General features: G+C 41.4%; 2 protein-coding genes across 6 annotated transcripts in view; both read left to right on the forward strand.

Annotated features, from left to right (window-relative positions):
• Positions 1 to 768: 768 nt before the first annotated feature.
• as3mt (arsenite methyltransferase) lies at positions 769 to 10,829 on the forward strand. Its single transcript, XM_023798964.2, has 11 exons — positions 769 to 862; positions 1,403 to 1,454; positions 1,649 to 1,776; positions 2,471 to 2,621; positions 3,438 to 3,574; positions 3,912 to 3,981; positions 4,399 to 4,480; positions 4,737 to 4,868; positions 7,116 to 7,258; positions 7,391 to 7,516; positions 9,978 to 10,829. Exons 1-11 carry the CDS (start codon positions 843 to 845, stop codon positions 10,059 to 10,061), a joined length of 1,125 nt encoding a protein of 374 aa, XP_023654732.1. The 5' UTR covers positions 769 to 842; the 3' UTR covers positions 10,062 to 10,829.
• Positions 10,830 to 14,439: 3,610 nt separating this feature from the next.
• LOC111837100 (metal transporter CNNM2-like) overlaps positions 14,440 to 22,141 on the forward strand; it is a 38,608-nt gene continuing 30,906 nt past the window's right edge. For 4 of the 5 annotated variants that reach the window (XR_002836578.2, XR_011984394.1, XM_023798919.1 and 1 more), the window contains exon 1: positions 14,440 to 16,099. Coding sequence is in view for 3 of the 5 variants with exons in the window: in XM_023798919.1 (XP_023654687.1) it covers positions 14,617 to 16,099 (1,483 nt within the window). In the remaining 2 variants the exon portion in view is untranslated. Of the gene's footprint in view, positions 16,100 to 17,696; positions 21,104 to 22,141 lie in introns of those variants that run through there. The other variant, XM_023798941.2, reaches the window with a different exon arrangement.

Here is a 22,141-nt window from a genome sequence, read left to right on the forward strand (position 1 = left end):
CTGCCTTAGGATAAAACCGTAAAGTTATTTATATATTGAGTATACAGTAATCTCCTGTGTGTCAAAACATTTAAATAACAGTACTATGAACCCTCTTGTCCCCTGAATATTTTGAATCATGGAAGTACTTCTAGATATGATACACTATAACGAGAATGTGTTATTGGTGAGTTTACCACCAAAAAGTCTGAAGAGAAACTACGGACCTCATTTATGAAAGTCGGGCATGCACAAAAAAAACGCTCTAAATGAGTAGTAAACTTCTTACGCAAAATCTGGGATATATCAAACAAAACTTGACAGGGAAAAAAATTATATATTTAGGCAACAATTAATTATTATCGTGATTTGATTTAGGTGCCTATCGCAGTGTCAGTGCAGTCGATTAACCCGATTACCATAGGAAAGCAAGCAGGCGTCTTTTTGCCTCTACGCAACTCTATTAAATGAGGCCCCAGATTTCGATAATCCTTAAAAGAGTACTGTACATACACAGCTGTAATAATGAAACTCTCAAAATACGAGCATATATATGTTTTATTATTTTTGGAGAGGGTCTCTGAGAGAAGAGCCTATTGATTCGTGCAAGGATGCAATTATTATAATATACTATAATTAGTAGCCGCGATTTCTCCATGGACAATCCACAGCGTACGACTGCCTATAGGCTACACGCATCACTTATTTGAAGTTGTGAAATCTTTACCCAAATAGGACCAGCAACATGGTATATATGAAAACTAATGTCCAAACACCCAATAAAGCATACCTTAATTTCAAACAGCTGTCGGACGCATACTGCTTCCGGTGTATGCGACCTTTACACTGAGGGAAAAGGGGCAATGATGGAGTACGAACGGAGGTAATCAGGAACGTATTCATAACACTAATGTAAAATGACTGCAGCCGCTACATTAATGCAGCTTTTCTGAAGCTGTAGCTTAAAGATTATATCTTGAGATTTAAAAAACATATATGTGCATGACTAACATGTTTTCTAAATTCCTAAAGCTCTGCATTGAACATAGTTCTTGCGGTCCACTGTTGCGCTCCAGTACTTTAGATGATGACAGGACTTGTAGTGCGAGTCTTTTGAATTTGGAACTGATTGATTGATACAAACTGGCTCGCGCAATGTTTAATGTCAGCAGAGCTGTCAATCTTTGCTCATGTGAATTACCGCTTATATATGCACCATATATATTATGCACTCTGTATAAATCATCACTTTTCGTCGTGATCAACTTTGTCTGTTCCAAAGTAACAGGAAAACCTGTAATTTAGAATAATTTTATTCTGTTCCTTTGGCGTTTCAAATGCATTGTTACTTTATAGTTATACTTTATAGTACACTTGGCGAAACTTATCGCGTATTATCTGAATGCAATTTTACCATTTTCAGCCAGCCTGCAAAGGGTTATTCGGATGAATCGACGGTCCATGAAGATGTAAAGGTATAATTTCAGATTTCGTATGACATATGTCTGAGTTTTCTCTTTTGTGAAAATTAAAGATGAAAATTCTAAATGAAAATGCTTATTAGGCCTGTTAAATGTGTTGCCATGAGTACAGTAGTTACTTTTTTACTTAAAAGACACAAGTAAATGATGATTGTATTATTTATTAAGCATAATCACTCCTCTCGTAGGAATACTATGGTAAACTACTGACGAAAACTGCAGACCTTAAGAGCAATGCGTGCATGACCGTGGCTAAACCAGTGACGTCGGATATCCGTAAAGCTTTGGAAGAGGTGCACCCAGATGTGAGTGACAGGTATGCTGTCCAATCATCACTCAGATATGTATACAGAGTTATCTGTCCAAAAATGTTATTGGATTGTGGGGGGAGACTAGAGAACCTACAGGAAACCCCGCGAGGACATGGGGGGAACAAGCAAACTCCACACACAGAGAACCGAGGCGGAGACTCGAACCCTTTTAATAAATATCTAACTATCATACTTGTTCCCCATTGCAGGCCTTCAAAATATGTAAAATATTTAAAGTCAGAAAGGAAGGTATTAAAACATAGAAGTCGTTACATTTTCTTACTCACTTCATTTTAATTACTGCTGTCATTGACAAAGTGTAAATGATCAGATTAATATTTATTGTCACCGAATGTGTTTTTTATTTATTTATTTTTATTAAGGCTAACCAGTGCCTGCAGGGGTGCTGCTAGTGATTTTGTTGGACCGAAGACCTATCACCCAGCATGGGCTCCCAACCCAGAGCAGTCCAATTATGTTCTAAATTTTTGGTGGCCCTTGGAATCATCCAACCTTTCCCCCATTTATGGCACCCCCGAAGGTCATACCAGTGCCCTTAAAACTCTTCATAGCCTTTTGAAAACCCTCCTGAACAAGCAGGCCCTCAAAAACAAATTATTGCCTGATCGGGTGATGTGATGCTTTGATGGGTGTCTGTTTGGTGCACAACTTTTTTTTGTCTCCATTTCCTCTCTCAAGGTACTATGGGTGCGGGCTGGCTGTCCCAGAATCCCTCCAAGGCTGCCGGGTGTTGGATCTGGGCTGTGGTAGCGGACAGGATTGCTACATGCTGAGCAGGCTGGTGGGAGAGAGGGGCTTTGTCACAGGCATTGACATGACCAATGAGCAGGTATGGAGAGGGACAAGAGGCAGCGACTCTCACCCTCCCTCAGGAGGAACACAGCGGCAAGCGTTTACATAGATAAGATACATTTACCGATGATTAAAAAAAATTATGATAAAAATAATTTACACTTCATAACTGACATGTTTTATTAGGTTTTTAATGTATTTTCAGCTCAATAGTGACATGTTTTATTGATTATAATCGTGTACTTAGCTCAATAAAAATAGTTTCACTGACGTTTACTAGATTAATAATGTAGGCCTACATTTAGCTAGATAGCGACATGTTTTATTGATTATATCCATTTATTTAGCTCCATAGAGACATGTTTTATTCATTATTACTCTATCTTTAGCTTGGTAACATCAGGTTTTCCTAAACATCATGATTTTAACAATTATTACCGTGATATATCGATAACATTAGGGATTTTGCTGTACATGTGATATGCAATATGCATTTAATTGCCGACCTATTTATATTATACATAATCTAAATTTTCAGGCACAGACTGAAGCTGTTGCTAAAAATATTACAGTGCTGATCAGTTATATATGGAGAATTATTGCGTTATAAAGTTATAAGTTAGTAAGAAGGGTACGCACAGATACACTCTGCACAGCAACCATAGCAGCAAACAATATTATATAACTTACTGCCTACTGAAGCATTACAGCTGTTGTTACAGCTATGCTACGCTATGGCGGTATATGAAGTATTCATATCGAATGGGAAATTACATTAAATTAAATTGAATTTAAACACCTTCAGTTTGTTCTTCACACTAACACTTGTGTCTGCTGTACATCTTTTTTATAGTTACAAGTGGCTAGAAAATACATTGATTACCACGCACAGAGGTTTGGTTATAGAAAGCCGAACACAGAATTTGTCCAAGGATACATTGAGGACTTAGAGGATGCAGGACTGAAGAAAGGCTTCTATGATATTATAATGTGAGACAAATTTCTTATATTTAATGTGTACTTTATATTTGAACATTTAATTATCGTTGATGGGAATGTGATTCTTTTTGCCAGATGTTTTTCTAGCATATTATCGGCAAACTCCAGAAGAGATGCTGAGTTTATCAGTAATTTCTTGTCACAATTGTAACTTTAACGAAGAAATGTGTCAGAATATCTTCAGTTAGCTTTATTGCCTTCAAGGACAGGTGTTTCAAAATCTCCATTCATTCTGACTAAACAGCCAAGTTATGCTTGTCGTTAAAGTTAATGAATTGTATCTGATATGCAATTTTATTGACAATATTGTTTCATCTGTTTGATATAGATCAAATTGTGTAGTGAATTTGTCTCCAGACAAGACCAGCGTACTGAAACAAGCTCACCGCGTTTTAAAGGTACAGTGTCTTGAAAAAAATTCACAGTATAATATTAATGTGAGATGAGTATGGAAAGAGTAACAGATCTGATCATCTGTGATTTTTAGTGGGTGGACGGAACAGTTTAATAAGTTTGACAATGATGTGTATGAATGTTGAGGACTTTTACTTTCAGGATGGACGGGAGTTGTATTTTAGTGATGAATGTTCAGGACTTTTACTTTCAGGATAGCGGGGAGTTGTATTTTAGTGATGAATGTTCAGGACTTTTACTTTCAGGATAGCGGGGAGTTGTATTTCAGTGATGAATGTTCAGGACTTTTACTTTCAGGATGGCGGGGAGTTGTATTTCAGTGATGAATGTTCAGGACTTTTACTTTCAGGATGGCGGGGAGTTGTATTTCAGTGATGAATGTTCAGGACTTTTACTTTCAGGATGGCGGGGAGTTGTATTTCAGTGATATCTACTGCAACAAGGACCTTCCAGCAGAGATCAGGACTCACAAAGTCTTGTGGGGTATGAGCAACCGAATGTTCACTTGGAGTGAATATTGAAGTAATTCAATGTATTGCCTAGAGCGAGCAGTCATCTGCCCCTCGTTGTCAGCTTACGTCTTGATATGAGATATTTGAAGGGTATGAGCACATTTTTCCCACACATTTGAGTTTCAGGCGGTTGGGAATCTTGGAAAGTGGAGGTTGAGGTGCCCTTGCGGAGCGCACACATCTGACGCGAACGATAGATGATATAAGAAAGGTATGTGGCTTTCTAGGCGAGTGCCTCGCGGGGGCGCTGTTTTGGGAGGACCTGATGCGGCTGGCTGGAGAAGTGGGCTTCAGCACCCCCCGGCTGGTGACCGCCACCGCCGTCACCGTGGGCAACGAGGAGCTAGAGAACCTTCTGGGTGAACGAGACCCTCTGCATTCAGGATGCTTTTATGTACAATACCAGTCAAAAGTTTAGACATGCCAATCCACCCATAAAGGAGAGTGGTAGAATGTCGCATCCCATGACCTGGCCACCTGACCTAAACATTGTAGAAATGGTTTTGGAGGAGATTGACAAGGGAATGAAGGAATAGCAGCCAATTAAGCTCAGGATATATATGGGACCCCAGAAGGAGCATCCTGTGAGGGACCAAACCGTAAGGCAACACAAACACAGGAGCTTGACTAAAGAAATAGGGCTTTATTGACCCCCAAAATACAGACAGTGACAAAACTCAAGACCTTAATAACAGGGCCCATAAAAGAGGTTAAAAAAAAAACAACAAAACTTAATATCACAAAGCAAGGTATTAACTGAAACAAACTGACCTTCCTATAAGGAGACATGAGGGAACATATATAGTGGTTTGGCCAAACCAATTAACACACAAAAGGGGTAAACCAAATTAACACTACATATAACTAAACAAAGCAAAACACAGCTAAACCCCAACTCCCCCCTCTTGCCATGGCAGAACATGGTTCAATCCTGCTCCAGGGGTTGTCCCTTTAAGAGTCCTCTGCCCTCAGCCACACCTTTATACCGACTAGGAAAAGACCATCCCCCACAACCAAAGTAACTGCAAAATCAAAGGATTAATTAGGCAAACACTGCACATAACCCTAGAATATCAAAATATGAACACTGCACATAACCCTAGAATATCAAAATATGAACACTGCACATAAAACATGAGGTAAAGCGCATCAACTGAACACTATGCATTGTTATTGTAAATAAAGCATTTTGATTAAAGAAAATGTACGAATAATCAACTAAGGATGTGAGAGAATGTTTAAGGTCTTACTGTGTGGCTGTAGCCATCACAATCCCAAGATGCCACCTCATGAAACTGGCATGAAGAAGACAGTAGGCTCAGCCAGTCCCTGGAGCAGTTCAAGGGCCCAATGGTGGAATCACTCTGCCAATTCAGGGATTTGAACCATCAACCTTCTAAGTTCTAACCCATTGAGCTGCCCCTCGCAACCAAAGAATTGATTTTTTTTGTTCAATGCTTTTTTTGGTCAGTGCATAATTCCATATATGTTATTTTATAATTTTGATGTATTTATAATTATTCTAAAATGTAGAGAACAGTACAATAAAATAAACCTTTCTATGGGTAGCTGTGTCCAAACTTCTGACTGGTGCTAGTTTTTAGAAGGTGTGACAGCTTTCTGTGAAATGGGAGCTGTAGTAACATGTAATATTCACGCCCTGTCTACTTCAGATGTTGTAAAGTCTTTGGGATTAAATGGTCATTATTTCCCTTTTAAGATAAACATTCTAAAATAGATTTAGTTAATTATTTTGAGTTTGGATTGGTTTACCAGTAAAATGACTAATAATGTTTAATAAGTGAAATGCACTCACTATGCACACTATATATTGAGGCTTATTTTGATTTATTGATCCTATTCAAGCATTCTCCCTTTACATATACAGCTCTGGAAAAAATTGAAGAGACCACTATATTTCTTTAAAAATCTGAATTTCTAAAATCCTGGTTTAATCCTGGTTCTGCTGGCAGAGGCTACGCTGAGAGGCAGGCTGCTCTCAGGCTGAAAGTCTCTAAGACAGCAGGACACAAGAACAATGTGGAGCAGGAGACACTGGAGGCACCAGCCAGGTAAAGGGCAGAAGTGACTTTCTAATGCCAGCGATGACCATCAGCTTATCCAACAGTGCCTCATAAATTGGAGGATGACATCAAGTGACCTTCAAAAAGAATGGGAAGCATTTAAGTGTAGGTGTGAAGTGCACTGCAAGGACAGTTTGTATGAGGCTTCTAGAAGCAGGCCTGAAATCTCTTAAAACAAGGAAGAAGCCCTTCATTGAGATAGATATATATATAGATATATAAAAAAAATTCACAGATGCAAACCCATAGATTGAGAAATAAGTGCTGTGGTCTCTTAATTCTTCCCAGAGCTGTATGTTCTGGGATATCTGAGAAAAGTTTCATGCATAAAATGAAATTAACTGGTTTTCTTATTGTGAAACCAATCTATATTTAAAACCGAATCCAAAGTTTTGAGGCTGCACGGTGTATTATCGTGCGGTGTATTAGTTTCACAGATAGTAAAATGAAATTATGGAATATGCATTCCCCTTATTGAAGTTCCTGGTTTTTGATTACTCTGGTCTTCTTTTATCAATGTAGGCGAATACAAGTTTGTCTCTGCAACGTATCGCCTCTTCAAAATCCCGAGAGGTGCTCCAAACACAGGGTGTCTCGTCATATACAACGGGAACATCACTGGTTTTGAGGATTGCCTGAATTTTGACGCCTACCATACATTTAAGGTTTGAGTTTTCACTAGCTTGTTCTAGTATTATTTGGTATTTATGTGAACAAAGGAATCAAATTAAATGCTTATGTTAAAGGACCTTCACAGGAGAACAGTGTCCAGTATAAACCTCCTGTATATCGTACAGGTGAATGCAGTGGTTCCCGTTGATGGAGAGCTGGCCAGCATCCTGAGGAGATCTAGGTTTGCTGAAGAGTTTAGCTTCCAGCCTTGCCTGGCAGATCAGCCTAGCTCTTCATGCGTGGGCCCAAAGGTTGGTGCTGGTGAAAGATGTACTTGTAATGTCCTTGAAGGGCTTTTATGTGGTAAGCATCCAGAGTATTACCAGAACCTCTAACAGCGTACTGTTCCTATGCAACATAAAGGGAGGTCACACCGATAATGAATCTACTAAGACTCATTCTTGATGTTATGGTTGCGGAGCTCACCAAAGAGGGATCTTTGAACTCTGTTTCAGTGGCATCTTCGAAATTTTTCACGAATCAAACGGGTTTTCAGAAAAGTATCCTTTGTGCAAAATATTCAAGGCCGTGGACAGTTAGATAGCGTTACCTCAGATTAAGCTGGAGTTCGGAGTTTAAGTTCCCAGACAGACTCACAAGCTGGGATTGGCTGATCGTCTCCAAGACAACCTGGCATAATGAAAATGCAGCTTTGCAATCCAGCACTTGCTTCCCCATCTCTTGAGCTAAATCTAAGGTGAAAGATAGAGGTGGAGCATCTTCTTTTTTTGAGGGCGAGGGGACAGCGAAACAGGGGTATGTTTCACAAAATCACAATTGCGAAAGCAACGATAGCAACTTTCATAGTTGGAGCTATGCGACTGAGTGGTTCCAACTATATAAGTTGCTAATGGGACCTGTACCCCAGGATACTTCCCTGAAATAAAGTAAATAGGCATGTGGCGATGCTGTTTCTGCTTAAATGGTGACACGCATCAGTCTATTTTCTCCCTGCTGAAACCAGACCAGCAGGATAATGATCCACAACAGCCCACGAGACGTTCACCGTGTAAAATTAATACATCCAATCATATCTGCATCAGTTAATGCATACTTTATAATATCTGAATATTTCATACCGTTATATATGATATTGCATTCATTAATATATACACATGTACATGCATGCAAGATATATCTGTTGTGAGAGTTTTTACTTTTCAAATTTTTGCCTGAGGAGGTCATGAATTATTTCTGCAGTGAAAACCCAACTCCTGACATTTTTTATATATATGTATATACTGTATAACGAGCAGTGGCCTCCCACCGAGCAGCACCACCGGATGAAGAGGCAAGGTCAAGCAGCTGTCTAGCCTAGACGTATAAAGAGGCCGGCAGATTGGGAACCTTGAATAAAAGGAGAAAATGTTCTCCGTTCAGACACTGGAATGCTGACTTATCAGTTTCCATGGCCTTTGGAAGCAGTACAATCAGAAATGAGATATGCCTGCAAGATACAGCCCTGTTTAATGCATTTAACTATAAACTAGTGTAGATTGGTGAAAGTACACTGTCGAAGCGCTTTCTATGAACAGTGTAAGTGTCCTGCAGTGTGGGTAGCAGCTCTTGCTGTTTATTTATTTGCACAGTGGACAGTTCATCAAAATGACTTGTATGAATTATGATTTTTATCTTCTATAGCAGTGTTCCCCGACCCGGTCCTCGGGAATCCACAGACGGGCCGCATTTTGCACGTTCCGACCGTCTCTGGGTCCCTGAAGATCAGGTTTGGAAACATTGTTTTGTAGTTTATTTAAAACCATCGTCCTCAGTAGTGCAGTTCCTCAGAGTACAATATTATAAATATGAGTCTGTGTGTGTGTGTGTGTGTGTGTGTTGTTCTGTAGAACTTACAGCTTGTTCTCTTAGCTTTGAGCACTGGAGGGACCCAGCTTGGTCGGTCTAGCTGACATGCATCTCCCTCTTGTGGACAAACCATGAAGTGCTTCAACATTTGTTTTGATGTGCAGCGATTTTTAATTTTGACGCAACCAGATAAAAAAGAAATGCTTATTTATTTGTATTTGTCTATCAAACTGTGCATTTGTAGACTCCTTCTTTAACAGCATCGGCCTACATTCTGGCATCGAACCGCAACATCCTTAATCTAGGCTCTACCTCCACTATACGTCTGTAAGACCCCCTCTCGTCCCAGTTTATCCTCCTGTTTTGTATTCCTGTTATGGTTTCTCCTGAGTACGCTAAGCTGGCAGGCTGGCACCCCCCCCCCCCCCATTTGTACCCCCGTCCATAAGCAGCAAGCCCGCTCACACAGCCTGTACCACTGGTCAGACACTTGTCCTTATTGGTACACTGGCATGTCTCGCCGTGCGCCCTGCACTTGGCATCGGGCTGCCCGACTCCCGTGCACAGCTCTGATTTGTCTTTTGTGAGTTCTCATGTGCCTAATGTGACTAATTGTCCCAGATTTGCCAGCAGACCATAAATGGACATTTTTCCATGGTGATACGTGGCCCTGTATCAGTCTGGCCCTTCCCTGGGAAATAGGGATTTCAGACATACCAACAGGAAATGTATCAGGTTTAAAACTTGACTAATGAGTATTTAAAATATATTTTTCAATTTACTTGTCAACTCGGGAAATTCTGTAATTTAATATATAAGTTTTCATTCAGTAACTAGTTTTTTTTTCACAGCCCGTCAGTTAAGATACAAAATATGATGTTAAAACAAAATTGTCATTTATCTCAGACAGTGACCTGGAACCCTTTCGAGGTTGAGAATCTGGAGGCTTCTAGGCCGTGCTGTGGAGTCCCGAAATCCTGCTGCAAGTGAGGATATCAGACATCGCCGGCCACAGTGGAGGATGGTCCTGCCCATGGTGTTAATTTTAATCCTGTGATCAGTTTCGGCTCTGTGGAACAGTCTTTGAATACACCCCGTGGCCGCTTAATTAGATACATCTACCCGTTAATGCTAACAGCCTGCTTGAGTAAACAGCCAATCAGGAGCCTGCAACTGAATACATATGGCACAGAGGCGGGGTCATGTGGTTCAACTGAGCATTAGAATGACTAAGACCAGGGGTGCTTGAATGCATGGCCTCACCTGGCCAGGGGCCTCTGCTACAAAGGGGCCTCTATTAACATTGCTGCCCCACAACACACCCCAGGGTTGAGAACTACACCAATATAGTAGACTAAAATAGTATGGGGGGGGGGGGCTGACCTTGTCACTGTGCCTCTGGCTAAGACGCCTGATCTAAGAGATTTTAAATGATTTTTTTGGTGCCACCTATGGTCGTCCTAGTCACCCTTCTGGCTTTAATGCCTAGAATTTACAAGGATTAGTATGATGAACGAAAACATCCTGTCAGCAGCAGCCTCTGTTGTTGAAAGCGCCTAGTTAATGAGAGAGGTCATGGGACAATGGCCAGACTAACAGGAAGGTAACAATTGTAAAAATAACAGCTCAGTACGGCAGTGGTGTGCAGAAAGGCATCTCTGAACTCGTCAACCCTTGAAGTGGTTCTAGAAATGGAAAGGGGACCTTACCTGGTGCTATGTAGGTGTACCTAATAAAATGGCTACTAAGTGTAAATGATCATTTTTATTATGAGTGATTAATTTGTAACTGTGTTAAAATCAAACTCTTTTGATTTTTCTGTTTGATTTTTGAAATATTTTAACCAAAATAGTTTTTAAAGATGAATAAAAAGACAAATATAGATAAATGCACATAAGGTTGTTCATGCAAACTGACAAATGATTCATTTTAAAAATTAATTGTGCAGTGTGAGTTATACGCAGGCAAGCCAAATTCTAATTTGAAATTTCAAATGTTTGCCTGTTAGCATGTCTGTATAATGTCAGTTATTACATTTTTAAAAATTAGAAAACGTTTCATATTATTTTTATATAGAACGAGCAGACACATCCATTGTGATGATTGTGATATGTGCCGGAGGAGGTTAAGTTATGGGGGCCGAAGCCTGAACTCTAGATGAAGCACCCCTTGGTGAACAGGCGTCTGGAGCGAGGCCAGGCAGAGTACAATCCAACAAAGACCCCCATGAAAGGTACCAAGAAAAGCCAAGTACGCTGCCAGCAAAAGGGATACTGGGACCCACCCCTTTGAACCAAACCTGTGGCTGGTGTTTGCTGGCCAAGCTCAGAAATGGCTACGTGGAGCTTTGGGAACTCACCAGCCACAGGGACGCAGATGCATCAAACAGTGGCAGTGGACTTTAATGTCTTTAACATGGAACATTCTCTCACTGGTGGGGAAAGACCCTGAGCTGGTGCAGAAGATAGGAAGGTATTAGTTTGATATAATGGGCCTTAAACCCATGCATAGGATCTATGTGGGTTTTATAACCAAACTTCTTAATCGAGGGTGATATCTCTCTTACTCTGGAGTTTCCTTTCTTGAAAGACCAAGTCTGAGGGCTATGCAGTTGTGAAACACTGTAAAGATTGTACCTGGTTTTTATGTAAATGCACTGAACAGAAGTTAGCATTACCTAGCCTACTTAATGTGGTTTAGATGTCTGTAAAGGAATGCATGAATGGGTGGCAGCTCATGGGAGTTATACCTTCACAAAAATGTTCTGAGGGCAGAACGAAAAATGAATAGTTCAGAGAGATAACCAATCAGATTGTACAAGAGGTGGATCCAAGCAACTAGAGGAGGTGGGATCAACCAATCAGATGTCTTCTTGTTTCCTTCTGGGCTCATGCATGTTCACTATGACAGAACAGTCATGCCCATAGCAACCATTGAGGATACCGAGGTCAATTATATCCGAGTCACGTGTGATTGTCAAAATTAGGCATTTGTGTAACTGACATTTTCCATTATTTCTGTGATGTGGGGCTCAACTTGACCCAAATAGTAGCTGTAGCGTTAAAATAAATCTGATATATGCTGATCCAACTGCTGCTTAAATGACATATTCTGCAAATCCATATCTTTGATAATTACACATAGAAGGACACTGTCAAGGTATGATCATTTGTACCAGCGGTGCCGCTTTTTCAACGGGTGCGATACGCCGCACCAGGTACGCCCAGTCTTCTGTCGTGTGTGACGCTGCATTAGTGTGTCGGGGATGATCGATTCAGGCCAACCAATCAGGGCTCTTCCAGCCAGGAGGAGGGAACATTGACTTGTCTTTCTGACATTTGCCCTACACTTCACTCCCCAGTGTTATGGTCCACTGTGACTGACTGTGGGGGGTAATGTACTGTAAGTGTAATGTTTCCAAGGAATAAAACTTATGACGTTTTCAATTAGTCAAATGTATTACAAAACTGCAACAATTCATTTCGAAAATCTTGTGGCCCAGTGGGCTAAGCTTCTGTGCCTGTTAGCGGAAGGTCGCCGGTTTGAGGCCAGCCTCGGCACGTCTGTGGGTGTTTGAGCAAGACCCTTCACCCCAAGCTCCCTGGGCGCTGCTATGGGTGGCTGCCCTTCACAGCCAGCTTGCTCTTATCTACAGAATTTCCCCACTGGGATCAATAAGAAGTATTGGTTGTAATTAATCAAAAACTGCAATGGTTAAATGGCAAAGCTTCCAGTTAATGATTGATAATTTCCTCTATATATATTTGTGATCTATTCGGATTTGGCCAAAAAATAAACCAAAATCAAACAAGCTCAGGGGTAATTCAGCAAAATATTACATTACGCTAAACCAGTTATACCCAATTGACAAATATTTTTACCAAATGGTACCTTATTTTGAACCTTTAAAAGCAATAAAAACGTATGTCAAGGGTAACGTCTGATTCCCAAGCTCCTATATGCAAGCGCGTACAGTATAATAGTGCTTTATGACGTACTCAGAACAGGTTCTGTCTCCTAACGCTGGACTCAGCTAAACAGTCAGTGATACATCCTGTCGCCCACAGCTCCCTTATGTTGACTCCAAGTAAATCTCACCACTTGTCAGCACTTTGCTTCACCCGCTGGGTGTTTGCCTATTAGCAAACTAACTTATCATGAGAGTTTTGCTAAAATATTCTGGGGGATTCAATCATTTGCCTGTACTTTTAAAAATAAGGCTGTGATTGCAGTTATTTGCTGTTTCAACTGATTTCAAAATTCCAAAACAATAGTTTTAAACTATCCTTGTGTTTCTAAAAGCTGAATCTACGAAGAGGTTAGGAAATTGCGGGCAAATACTTGTTAATTTTACAGAAAACCCTGATTTTTTAAATGAAATTTCTAACTTAGTCAATTAAAAAGAAATGGTCTTGGGCACATTTACAGACGTGCCTGCGTATATAGTGACGTAACAAAATTCGTGTTACTTTATATATATATATATATATATATAAATATCACATTTTAAATGCTAACCCCTAAGTTGTCTCCATGCTTTCAGCTAATGTACGGCGAGCTGCTTTTACTAGTTGTTTTCTGAAGAGAACTTGGAGGAACCTGGTAAAAATGGTTATAAGATTTGACACTATATATTGAGACGAAGCGGAGCATATTTGCGAAAGGGAAACTGGAACTTTGTTGCAGTTACTGAAGCTGCATGGTACTCTGTCCAGTAGTAGCTTTTAGTTTATTTTACATTTTTAATCACCGTTAAACGCATGCTGCGAATGACTAATTAGATAAAACACAGCAAGTGAAACCAGCATTGATTTAACACAATTCCCCACCAACCACGGCGCTCAATGCAGCCTAACTAAAATGTTAACGGAACACCCCCTTAATAGTAGGAACTTATTAACGACGAGATATCACCGTTAAAATAAATGTATATCGAAGAAAGGTATAAGCAATCGAGAGAGGAAAAACAACCTTTGTAAAATTTAGCACTAAAAAAAAACGACGCATCGGTGACGAAACCAAGCAACAACAACAACAAGTATTTAAAATATGCATGTGCGGTCCTTCTGTTTATTTAAGCCACTGCAACTGCCATAAATGCTCTTATATTTTCTATATCTTTAAAAAAGGTACCAAGAATTTTCTTCTTTCCCAGACCATTACATTTTTTTAAGATGGTCAATTCCCATCTCTTAGCTGAATGCCCAGAACCGATCAAAACAAGTCACGAGGTAAATTCAGCTTTTGGGTTCTGCAGAGCGTTCCGCTTCTTCAGGTTTTCATTCGCTATATGGCTTGCAAATATCCCGCCTTCTTCCCTGTCTTCCTCCCGATTGGCTGGCAGAGCTGCCAATCTGAGGGACAACACCAGAAGCACGAGTTCATACAAAGCTCGCGCTGGTTAGTGATCAGTATTAGGCGCGTAGTGTAAGTAAGCAGGTCCGATGCGCTAGTCAAGGCAACCCACAGCAGAGATGAAGGCGGACTCTTATTGGCTCTGATTTTTAAAGCCCTTTTCATTCAAAAGAGGTTGCCCATTAACAACATGGCAGAGCTGTCGGCCACGGTACCCACTGCAAAAATGGCGGCACTTAGCCGGGTCCGAGCCCTGACTCTGGTTTTCTTAACTGTCAGCGCTTGTTTGGTGAGCTCGACAAGTGGAAAGGACGGGGAGGATGAGACGGTTATTATAGGTCTTAGACTGGAGGACACGGATGACATTTCCTTTATGGACAGGGGATATTTGCGGGTTAGTGAAAGGTCTCGTGTCAAGTTGAGGGTCTATGGGCAAAACATTAACAACGAGACTTGGTCCAAAATTGCGTTCACAGAGCACGAACGTACCAAAGTCATTGGCAACATTGACAGCTCTTCTGGTGACAACAACAGCCAAGAGGACACGTCCAGCTTCCTTCCCTGCGGCATTAGAACCTCGGATATTATAATCCTGCCCAACATAGTCCTAAATAGAAAAACATCGGGGATAATTGAACTCGAAGTCAAGCCTCTGCGAAAAACAGAAAGAAGTAAAGCGTACTTCTTGTGCATTGCCACTTCAGCGCCTGCTGCAGCGGGCTTGCACGACCCATGGAGCGAGAATACTTGGGTCTATCACGATGGTGATGATACTAAAGTTATAGTGGTGGAAGAGAAAAAGTTTTTGCTTCCCTTCTGGCTACAAGTCATCTTTATCTCCATGCTCCTGTGTCTGTCGGGCATGTTTAGCGGGTTGAATTTGGGGTTGATGGCGCTGGATCCCATGGAACTGCAGATAGTTCAGAACTGTGGCACGGAAAAGGAGAAGAGCTATGCGAAAAAAATCGAGCCCGTACGAAGTCAGGGGAATTACCTACTTTGCTCGCTTCTCTTAGGAAACGTCTTGGTCAATACTACTTTAACTATTCTGCTCGATGACATTGCAGGATCTGGATTGATCGCGGTCGTAATGTCAACCATTGGAATAGTCATATTCGGGGAAATCGTGCCTCAGGCTATATGCTCGAGACACGGTCTTGCAGTGGGTGCAAATACCATATTCTTGACCAAATTCTTCATGCTGCTTACCTTCCCAGCTTCCTATCCCGTAAGCAAACTTTTAGATTATCTTCTGGGCCAGGAGATCGGAACCGTATATAACAGAGAGAAACTCCTGGAGATGTTAAGAGTTACAGATCCGTATAACGATTTAGTTAAAGAGGAGCTGAACATCATTCAGGGAGCTTTGGAGCTCAGGACTAAGACCGTGGAAGATGTGATGACACCCTTGAGAGATTGCTTTATGATTGCGGGGGATGCTATACTCGACTTTAACATGATGTCAGAAATTATGGAGAGTGGGTACACTCGCATCCCCGTGTTTGAAGGGGACAGGTCTAACATCGTGGACATACTCTTCGTCAAAGACCTGGCGTTTGTGGATCCGGATGACAGTACTCCCCTGAAAACGATCACCAAGTTTTATAGCCACCCTTTGCATTTCGTCTTCAATGACACCAAACTGGATGCCATGCTGGAGGAGTTTAAGAAAGGTGAGCTAATCCGCGTCTCTTTTCGCCATAGCGGCTTTCAGTTTCCCGTTAATTAGTATTACTGGATTGTCCTAGTTTTTTTTTTTGAAGATCAACCGGTGGATAAAGAGCTATGCTGCCTTCTTTAAAAGAGAAACTTACTGAAAGTTTTTATTTATTGATTTTTTTGCAAACAACAACTAACGTAGTTTTGCATTGACAGGCGATAAAGAGGTCATCGTACAGCCTGTGGCGGCACTGGCCAGTTTTAAACGCCTTTCTGCGTTATTTCCATTAAATTTGTATAAAATGCCCGGGGAGAGACGGAGCGGTCCTATTCATACATGTGTGACAAACGTGCTGGCGGACACAACGTGCGGAGCAAACCTAAAATCCACGCTGATCATGAGCGTGCATTACTCACTAAATTACAATAATAACATAAAATAACACATTTTTGTTTTATCACTAACTATGGGAGAAGCAACGGTGTCCGTGTAATGTTATGCGGACTGGCAACTGCGACATTTTCCCGTCAACCTGGACGCAACCATAACGACATTTGTTCTTTAATTTCTTTAAGTTCCCCCCCTACACACGCGGCCTGGTAACATGTCTGTCTGCAGCATTTTGAAAACTGGAATATAAGGTGTTATGATTTAAGTTTATCTTTTAACTATTCTTTGGTGTACAGGGCTAAATATTGTTACAAACATGATTTGAGGTGAATGCGTGGTGCTTTAAGAAAGGCTTTCGTGATGTAAACTATGCAAAGGGAAACGGTGATTCATCTGGAATAAACCCCAGTAGACCCCAAGAAGCAGTTGCTGATAATGATTTGTTGTTCACTAAAATCTGGGCAGATTCTCATACTACAACAAGCAGTTAAGCATCCATTAGTGGTACGCAAGTTTATTTACAGTGATTCAATATGCATCAACACACAAAGTTACTGGTTGTTATCAGATCACACCTTTTTTATTATCTGTAAATGTACAATACAATGTTTTCAGAATTCCGCTGCGTTGTCACTTTTCAGATGGATGCGACTTTTTTGTTTTTCACTGTCATATTTTTATGGCTTATTGTGAAATTAAATTAAGCTTAATTTGTAACTACTAAATGGCCTTTTAATATCTGCTTTTGGTGTAAAAGACGTTTTTCTGACATTAACCAGCTGTCATTGAGAAGCCCTCTCTGAACAAAGGGTAGGTGCTGAGTGGACCTACCCGCACTTCCAACCAATCATTTACTTCAGCCTGGCTGTTATCTCCTGCGATCTCAGCCCTTTAATGTGAACGTTTACAGGGTTCTCGCTCCTCCCGCTTGTTTCTGAATGCATTAGGACGTGTGGGAATGAGGAGGCACATGGGTTATCAGCTCCGGGCATCTCGTTTGTGGAGCTGCTTAATCGCGCCCCTGTTTTCTGCTTGTGTCCGTGTGATGGTGCAGATAATTACCCCTCCGCCGGTATGCCGCTTTTTGGATAATAAGTAACAGCTCTAACCACCAACATCAGTGGGTTTATAACACACTTACCCAGCCCATGTTAAGAAGTGATATTGCTGTCAGAGGGAATTTATTTATTTCTCACTTAGTGTGTTTTGTTTCCATTTAGGCGTTTTTTTATTTTGTTTTTTTGTCTGAATTCAGGGCCATTTCTGCTGTCAGCAACAGATCAGCGTCTCCTCTGTGATGCACTGCACTGTGGCCTGTAATTTTGAGGATCTCTTTGCTGATCTTTTTAATAATCTGTGTCCCGCCCTCAGATATAGCTTCCGCGCTCAGTTGCGGCGAGATCCCAGCGTGGCCCTGTTTTATCTGCTCTACCAGAAAGGGCCCATGGATAGGAATAAAGGCGGGGCTGCAGGCCACACCCACCCTCTGCTCTACTAGCTGATGTAAACAGTAAACATGGCATGGCTCATTATCACCCCGCCCCCAACTAGGTCTCCATTTTGACATTGCCATGTAACTTCTGTCACACATATTAGTTAATTAATTTAATAGATTATATTATGCAAAATGGCCTCTGTTTACATGTGGGTTCCTTTAAATCAGAGCTAGATAAGATTTTAACAACTCTGAGCTATTAGTTAAGTTCTCCCCAAACGAGCTTGATGGGCTGAATGGCCCCCTCTCGTTTGTAAATTTCTTATGTTCTTATGTTCTTATGTAGGTATTTACTGGTGCAGTGTAAGTTGGAGCTTAAGGCTGCATCAGCCATTCCTCTGTGTCTGGATATAAGCCAGCTTTATACTACTCTAATATTAATCTCTATGCTCTAATCTTCTCTGCACTCCTAATGCTACATGCATGCTCCAGTACTCTTTGTGTCCATTAATGCTCAGTGCATGCTCTAATACTCTGTGTCCCCTAATGTTCTGTGCATGCTTTAATGCTGTAATATTCTCTGCACCCCTAATGGTCTCTGCATGCTCTAATACTGTTTGTGTCCCTTAATGCTCAGTGCATGCTGTAATACCCACTGTGTCTCCTAATGCTCTGTGCATGCTGTAATACTTTGTGTGTCCCCTAATGCTCTGTGCATGCTGTAATACTTTGTGTGTCCCCTAATGCTCTGTGCATGCTGTAATACTTTGTGTGTCCCCTAATGCTCTGTGCATGCTGTAATACTTTGTGTGTCCCCTAATGCTCTGTGCATGCTGTAATACTTTGTGTGTCCCCTAATGCTCTGTGCGTGCTGTAATACTTTGTGTGTCCCCTAATGCTCTGTGCGTGCTGTAATACTTTGTGTGTCCCCTAATGCTCTGTGTGTGCTGTAATACTTTGTGTGTCCCCTAATGCTCTGTGTGTGCTGTAATACTTTGTGTGTCCCCTAATGCTCTGTGCGTGCTGTAATACTTTGTGTGTCCCCTAATGCTCTGTGCGTGCTGTAATACTTTGTGTGTCCCCTAATGCTCTGTGCGTGCTGTAATACTTTGTGTGTCCCCTAATGCTCTGTGCGTGCTGTAATACTTTGTGTGTCCCCTAATGCTCTGTGCGTGCTGTAATACTTTGTGTGTCCCCTAATGCTCTGTGTGTGCACTGCAGTGCTCTCTGTTCTCCTTAATGGTCTGTTTCTGCTGTTATACTCTATGCATCCCTCAATGCTCTGTGTATTACAATACTCTCTGGGTCCTAAATTGCCCTGTGCATGCTATAATAATCTGTGTCCCCTAATGCCCTGTGTCTGCTGCAATACTCTCTGGGTCTTCTAACGTTCTGTGCGTGCTCTAATACTCTCTGTGTCCCCCAATTATCTGTGTGCTGTAATACTTTCTGTGTCCCCAAATGCTCTGTGCATGTTGTAGCGCTCTCTGTGTCCCCAGATGCTCTGTGCATGTTGTAGCACTCTCTATGTCCCCAAATGCTCTGTGCCTACTCTGATGCTTTCTGTCTTCTAATGCAGTAATATTCTCTACATTCCCTAATGTCCTTTGTCTATTCCGTTTTCCACATGCCCTAATGGTCTGTGTATTGCAATACTCTCTACAAACCAAAATGCTTTGTGTGTGCTCAGTTGGATCTGGTCCTCATAAGCTAAAGTCGTGAGGCTTTTTGAGAATATATCTTAATAATTTACAGATTCTCACCTGAAGTGTCAAGTCCATTGACTTACCATCCTATTAACTGCTGCGTTAAGCAAAAAGATGAATGGAAACCAGCATGCATGAAATTGAAGAGTAATGTCATGAAACTGGCCACTATTTTTACACTGCTGAGCTGTGCTCAGTCCAGTGAAGGCAGTGCAGGAAAAGCATGGAGGATAAGAGTCAAGCCATGGAAATGAATCTAAAGAGAAATTAACATTAAAAACGAAAATCATTTTAAAAATGAATTGTTATGGTGACCAGGTCTGTCCTCCACTGTAATATAGAGTAATATTCTTGGCTGTAGTCCTTGGGGAACTCGCCTTCCGTGCTGCATTTGTAATTAGTGATTATGAGGTGGTCAGAGTTTTTTGTTTTTTTTTTTGGTTTCTTTTTCGTCAGACTTTAGTTTCAGGGAATACTCATGTCACAGTGCTTTGTGTTGTAAGTCAGTGTTAATGAATTTGTCTCCACTTGGGAAGTTGTACAGCCATGTAGTAAAAGAGAACACGAATGGAGTTATTTAGATTTGAGTCCCTTTTTGTGTTTTACATTTCAGGATATCAGCTTAGATGGTTTTTCTAATGTTTTTTTTTATTATTGGTATCTGGTTTACATAGCAAGCTGTAACATAGGGTTGCCAGCTTTGGTCAGCTGGCTGAAGTGAGATTTTCAGTTCAAGACAAGTCTATACACCTATTTACATTTAAGTAACAGTTTAAGTAACAGTTTTATTACTTGTAAATAGTCTGTAGGGTTTGCAAACTACCCCAACACTTTCGATGTAGCTAATTTTAGGTTTATGTAGATTAATATAGAATAATATAGATTTGCTGTAAGATTACTTGCATGAGCGTGAGAGTCAGAAAGCGTGAGTGTCACACCAGATGCGTGGGGGTTGGCAACCCTAACATAGTCAACCAAGCATGAACATCAAACGGAAAGGATGGGAACCAATGAAATTCCAAAGCTGCCATAAAGCTGACAGGAAGTGGTTTATCTGCCATCACGTTTGTCATGTTGTCCTGCTGGTCGTGCACTAAACGCTAAATGGAAACTCCGAACGACCTACTGATCACTCTCCGTCGGCGACCACAAGAATGGCTTAGCATCACACAGGAACCAATGAGCACGCCCCTTGTTTTCCAATCATCCAGTGCAATCATTTTACAGCAGTAGGCTGGAAAATTTACACTACACAAGTCAGTAACGTGTCCTTGCAGATTCGGGGTAAATTGAGCACTTACTTTGGGAAGCCCTTTATAGCAGTGTTGTCCATAATTACTGTGATATCATAAATTTTTCGGTATGATTAAAAGACTTGGGGGAAGCCTTTCACACCAAACCAGCCAGCTGATGGCGTCGGTTATGCGCCTAAAAGCCTCTTCCTGTCTGCACGTCGCGATAACAGGTGGCCTGTTTAATCACAGCATGACAGCTGACACGAGTCGTAATTCAGAGCTGCTGGATTGGTTTCGGATATCTGACCCCCCCCCCCCCCCCCGAAAATGAACTTGACCACATTCCACCTGTGTCTCAGTGACACATGACACGCCCCCTCATGTAAGCCCTGGGGATGGTGTGGCGGGGGGGGAAGGAGTGCCGAATGGCTCTCGGCTTATGTTTAGGCTGGCTGGACACCTGCTGGCACCTTCCTCTGAGACCGGCGGGTGTCCCTTGATGTATCCATTGGGTATTGTCTTCCACTTCTTTCTCCAGACTGTCTTGTTAAGGTGAGGTTCCAGGCAGCAGGTCACGCTGTAGGGGCACTGGAGGTCAATCCTGCTACTGCGACAGCTTCCCTTGGGACCCGACCATGAAACCGCCGACATTTGACAAATTTGTCCTCTTGTGGCCAGGAATAGAATGATCATCCTTTCATGTGCAAGGAAATCAGCACATTATTTAATAGTATAGGTAATAAAAATCTATTGCGCTCCGCGCTTAGTGGGTTAGACTCTGAGCTTGATGTGACCCTGTACTAGATAAGCGGGGATGAAACATCGAGAGATGGATGGATATATGGTGCTCAATCCTAAATGAACTTTGCACCAATTATAAAGACATTTTGCTTCAGATTCAGCTGCCATATCTGCAGTAAAGATCTGAAATTGTTGAGCCTAATGGTTTTGATTTGTTCTATTATTTATTCAAGAACTTGGTTAAACATGCATGAACTTTGCAGAAGTGTGCTGTAGGAAGACGCTGGTGATGCGGGGTCACTGTCTCCCTTGGGGTCTGCGTGGATGTCAACGGCTTGGGGGTCTGAATTCTGGATGGAGGGTGATCGCAGTTATTTCTGCTTTAGGAACATAATTGCATGGATCCACCAGATTTCTTATGGTTGTTTCGCTGTGTTGAGAAAGACTGTGGAGTGTATTTTCACGAGACGGACAGGTATGCAAACAACGTAGCCAATTTGTGAGGAAGTTTTGGGGGTTTGGAGTCTGTGTGTTAATGTGAATGCAAG

Source organism: Paramormyrops kingsleyae, chromosome 20 (genome assembly GCF_048594095.1).
Source record: "Paramormyrops kingsleyae isolate MSU_618 chromosome 20, PKINGS_0.4, whole genome shotgun sequence".
In the NCBI taxonomy this organism is placed as follows: domain Eukaryota; kingdom Metazoa; phylum Chordata; class Actinopteri; order Osteoglossiformes; family Mormyridae; genus Paramormyrops; species Paramormyrops kingsleyae.

Coding starts and splice junctions, on each gene's coding strand:
- as3mt (XM_023798964.2), top strand. CDS start 843: ATGATGGAGTACGAACGGAG. Junction 3,575..3,911: donor GGCTTCTATGATATTATAAT/GTGAGACAAATT, acceptor TGTTTGATATAG/ATCAAATTGTGTAGTGAATT. Junction 7,259..7,390: donor ACGCCTACCATACATTTAAG/GTTTGAGTTTTC, acceptor TATATCGTACAG/GTGAATGCAGTGGTTCCCGT.